Source organism: Thamnophis elegans, chromosome 6 (assembly GCF_009769535.1).
Source record: "Thamnophis elegans isolate rThaEle1 chromosome 6, rThaEle1.pri, whole genome shotgun sequence".
NCBI classification, from domain to species: domain Eukaryota; kingdom Metazoa; phylum Chordata; class Lepidosauria; order Squamata; family Colubridae; genus Thamnophis; species Thamnophis elegans.
Genome location: NC_045546.1, coordinates 1,845,983 through 1,850,982, shown reverse-complemented (window position 1 = coordinate 1,850,982; position 5,000 = coordinate 1,845,983). Strand labels below are relative to the sequence as shown.

Sequence of the window (5,000 nt, the reverse complement as noted above, 5' to 3'; positions counted from 1 at the left end):
TAGGTAGTCCTCGACCTACGACCACAATTGAGCTCAAAATTCCCCTTGCTAAGCAAAACAGTTGTTAAGTGAGATTTCCTCCATTTTACAACCCTTCTTGCCGCAGTTGCTCAGTGAATCACTGCAGCCCTTAAGTTAAGTTGCACGGTCGTTAAGCGGACCTGGCTTCCCCATTTACTTTGCTTGTCAGGAGGTCGCAAAAGCGGAATCACATGAAACAAGGACGCTGCAACCGTCATAAATGTGAGTCAGTTGCCAAGAAGCTGAATTTTGATCACATGACCATGGATGTTGCTGCGACGGTTGTTAAGTGTGAAAAACAGTCACAAGTCACTTTTTTCAATGCCGTCGTAATTTCGAGCGTTCACTAAATGAACCGGACCACCTGCATTCAGATTGATTTTAACTCTTCCTTCTCTCTGTCAACTCCTAAAGTTGTCATGGTGAGAGAAGTGAGGGGGGAGCGCATTCCACGCACACTTTCAGCGAATGTTGGAGCTCCGATTACCGCAGCAGGCTTGGGAGGGGTGCACCTCATTGGGGAATGTGATTTGTGACACAGATTGAGGGGAGGGAAGAAACAGGGGTAAAGTTCAGCTATAATTCAAATGAGACTCAGATCTGATTGCAAAAAGGCCTTGCCAAATGGGGCTCCTAATAAATGACTGGTTTTCTTTTGAAACTTGGCTCGATACTCATGAACCAATTAGGGTATTTTTCGGAAACTTAATCGCCTGGATTTCATCATTGCTTTTTTTCCTATCACTGAATCCAATCTTAATCCTTACTAATCAGTTGCTCAGAGACGAGAGAAAGTTCCCCAGTTTACATAACGGGGTGCACCTCTTCCCAAAACCATTCCCGCCACTGAAGGAGGGAGGAGTCGCAATATTTTAGGTGATGGGGCAGCAGTGAGTTTCACATTTTGTTACCACCAGTTCGCCGCATGCTTGAACCGGGCGTGGCTTCCGGCAGTTTCTACTGCTGGTTTGCTGATGGGTGCGCCGTGTGTGTGCGCGTACTTGTGCGCTGCGCGTGCATGCACAGAGCAGTAAAAATTCTTCTGCGCATGTGCAGAAGCAAAAAGCAAGAATTGGTTCAGGGGCGTGGCAGGCCGCCAAACCACTATCGATTCGGCCGAACCAGTCCGAACTGATAGGAAACCAGCACTGGCACGCACCCCTTCCACGCATGTGCCTGGCCTTCTGCGCATGTGCCCGGCCTCAGAAACGTGCCTAAATAGGAGGCCATAGAACCGGGATGGGTGGTTGGGTTCACCCACGATTTTGCTACCAGTTCAGCCGATCCGAACCGTCTGAATGCTACCTGTAGATCGGTGACATGCCGAAAACCTCAGCGGGGAGAGAGAAACGGGGATTTCAAGGAAGGAGAGAGGTTGCCGCAGGCGGTGTGAACCTGTTGAGGCAGGGAGCGCATTGAATTGTCTTCTCTGGCATTCCCCCTTCTTGGCTTCCCAGTTGTTTTCGGGTGTCGGAATTGTCTCGATTCAAATGAGACTCAGATCTGACCGCAAAAAGGCCTTGCCAAATGGGGCTCCTAATAAATGACTGGTTTTCCTTTGAAACTTGGCTCAAGACTCATGAATCAATTAGGGCATTTTTAGGAAACTTAATCGCCTGGATTTCATCATTGCTTTTTTCCCTATCACTGAATCCAATCCTTTTCCTTATGGGAGATATTACAGGAAGCTGAGATGTTTCCAGAAGCCTTTCCCTACAGGCAGTCCTTGACTTACAGCCGTTTGTTTAGCGACCGTTCAAAGTTACAAAAAGGGACTTGGGATCGTTTTTCACAGTTACGACCTTTGCAACATCCCCGATCCAAATCCAGACTCTTGGCAAACTGGTTCATACTTATGACCGTTTCAGTCATTTTGCAACCTTCTGGCCAGCAAAGTCCATGAGGGAAGCCAGGTTCACTTAACAACTGGGTTTGCCGACTTATCAACTGCAGCGATTCACTTAACGGCGGCGGCACAAAAGGTCGTAAAATGGGGCGAAGCTCGCTTAGCAAATGTCTCACTGAGCCACAGACACTTTGGGCTCATTCGTACGTCGACGGCTATCCACTCAGGTAGCCCTCGACTTACAACGGTCACGAATGGTGGTAAGCCGAGGACTAGCTACATTCCCTCGCAGCCAAAAATTGATTGAGGGCCCATCAACAAGGAGGTCTTCTCGCTGACCTTTTCCAACCTTTTTCTCGAAGGCTCCAGAAAACGGGCAGCTCGCCTGATCCGAAATGCCGAGGCTTCCCCGAGACACCGAGATAAATTGGTGCTGAACGGCACCCGGGATGGGAAGCCGGACGAGAGCGCCACGCAGTACGCGGTGCTCGCCATCGTCCCCGTCTTCTGCATTATGGGTTTGCTCGGCATCCTTTTCTGCAACCTGCTGATGAAGAAGGGGTACCGCTGCACGGCCCAGAAGGAGGCGGACGAGGAGGCGACCAAATCGGACAGAACCGGTAAGTGGAGAGGAGAAGGATACCCACTTGTGTGAAGTGTGAGCTCTTTTTGGCAACCCTGGCAATGCTGGGTTAGGACTCTTGCCATCCTTTGGCGCATGCTTTTGAGCAGTGGCATCTCATCGTTGGCTCAAGGTCAATGTGGGAGGGGCTTGGAGGCCCAGCTCCCCTTTCGCAAACCCCTCCCGCTGTGGGTCTCCCCATCCTAGACACCTCTAGAAGCATAGAGTCCCAGGGCTGGAAGGGACCTTGGAGGTCTTCTCATCCAACCCCCTGCTCAAGGCAGGAGTGGCCACTTTTAAGACGTGTGGACTTCGACTCCCAGAATTCCTCAGCCAGCTAAACTTGGCAACCTTAAGCGTTGTGGACTTCGACTCCCAGAATTCCTCAGCCAGGTAAACTCGGCAACCTTAAGCGTTGTGGACTTCGACTCCCAGAATTCCTCAGCCAGCTAAACTTGGCAACCTTAAGCGTTGTGGACTTCGACTCCCAGAATTCCTCAGCCAGCTAAACTTGGCAACCTTAAGCGTTGTGGACTTCGACTCCCAGAATTCCTCAGCCAGCTAAACTTGGCAACCTTAAGCGTTGTGGACTTCGACTCCCAGAATTCCTCAGCCAGCTAAACTCGGCAACCTTAAGTGTTGTGGACTTCGACTCCCAGAATTCCTCAGCCAGCTAAACTCGGCAACCTTAAGCGTTGTGGACTTCGACTCCCAGAATTCCTCAGCCAGCTAAACTTGGCAACCTTAAGCGTTGTGGACTTCGACTCCCAGAATTCCTCAGCCAGCTAAACTTGGCAACCTTAAGCGTTGTGGACTTCGACTCCCAGAATTCCTCAGCCAGCCATGCTGGCTGGCTGAGGAATTCTGGGAATTGAAGTCCACAAGTCTTAAAGGGGCCACATTTGGAGACCCCGGAATGGACAATGCCTAATTATCTGAGATAGTACCGTAGCTGTTTGGGGGAATTCTGGGAGTTGAAGTCCGCAGGCCCTAAAGTTGCCAAGGTTGGGCATTTCCTGTCTGAGCCTTTCATTTTTCCCACCTAGAGGTACAACTGCGTTGTCCTCCCTGCTGAATGCCACAGTGGGCACAAACTGCAGGAATCCTTTCCCTGAAGTTGCAATCTCACAGAATTTGAAAAAATTCACATTCATTTTCCCCTCTCCTGCCGCATCGAATGACTGCTTTGGTTCATTTTGACACTCAAATTAGTTTTGAGTTTTGAAAGCCACAACTTTTGAGGGTTCAGACGTGAAGATGCCAGAGGCTTCCTTAGAGCCACAACTGGGCCTGTGGAACTGCAGGCACATCTCTAGCTTAGCTTTCCCTGCACGACATCAGCCCAGATGTGCAGCTTCTGGAGAACGATGGGCAGCCAGAGAAGGAATGGGTGCAGCAACAGCGCCATCTCCTGTCTCTGAAATGCAACGTCGATAGTCCTTGTCTTACGATCATTTGTTTAATGGCCGTCCGACGTTAGAACAGCCCCTCACAAAATGGCCTTTGTGCCTAAGGCAGGACTAGAACTCCCTGTCTCCTAGCGATGGGCTTCAAGTTACCCCAGCCGGCTTTCATCTCTTAAGGCAGGACTAGAACTCACTATCGCCGGGTGACTGGCCCAGAGTCACCCAGGTGGCTCTCATGCCTAAGGAGGAACTAGAAGTCACCCTCTCCTGGTGATTGGTCCAAAGTCATTCAGCCAACGTCGGTGCCTACGGTGGGACTAGAACTCACTGGTGTGTGGCCAAAGGCACTTGGTCAACTTTGATGGCTAAGGCAGAACTAGAATTCCCAGTCTCTTGGTGATTGGCCCAAAGACACCCAGTCGGCTTTCATGCCTAAGGTGGGACTAGAACTCACTGTCTCCTGGTGATTGGCCCAAATATACCCAGTCGGCTTTCCTGCCTCAGGTGGGATTGGAACTCCCAGTCTCCTGGTGATTGGCCCAGAGTCACCCAGCTGGCTTTCATGCCCGAGGCAGGACTAGAACTCACCGTCTCCCGGTTTCTAGCCTGGTGCCTTCACCACCAGACCAAACTGGTTTTCAAAAATTGGGGTTCTTAACTGTGTGAATGTCATTTTTAGGGAACAATTCTGGCCATAAGAGCGAAGACGTCAACGAGGATACCATCGGCGTCCTGGTGCGGTTGATCACGGAGAAGAAAGGTGGGGACTGGATTTTGTTTGTCACTGCTGTCTTCCAGTGTGTGTGTCTGTGTGCGTGTGTGTGTGTGTGTGTGTATGCAAATTTCCAATTCATGCCCCCCTGAAGTGCGGCGTTGTTGCCACACTGGAGGGCCGCTCATGTATCTTCGCCTAATCAAAAGGAAAACACCAGGCAGAATTCCTCGGGATGAGCGGGCCCCAAATGTACTTCGGAGACCTCTTTTATTAGAAAAGTTGGTTACAGCGTCATCAAAAAAGGAGTGTATCAAAAGGCATATATAATCACACATGGTGCAAGTAAACTAATGAAAAAGTCACAGCATTCTACAAACAAACCAATAGAAA

The 5,000-nt window shown here is 50.2% G+C and overlaps 1 protein-coding gene across 1 annotated transcript in view; it reads left to right on the top strand.

The window, feature by feature from the left end:
• Nucleotides 1-5,000, top strand: part of RELT (RELT TNF receptor) — a 71,789-nt gene that overhangs the window by 61,507 nt on the left and 5,282 nt on the right. The window contains exons 5-6 of the mRNA XM_032219691.1: nt 2,230-2,487; nt 4,575-4,692. Of these exons, the coding sequence (XP_032075582.1) occupies nt 2,230-2,487; nt 4,575-4,692 (376 nt within the window). The remainder of the gene's footprint in view (nt 1-2,229; nt 2,488-4,574; nt 4,693-5,000) is intronic.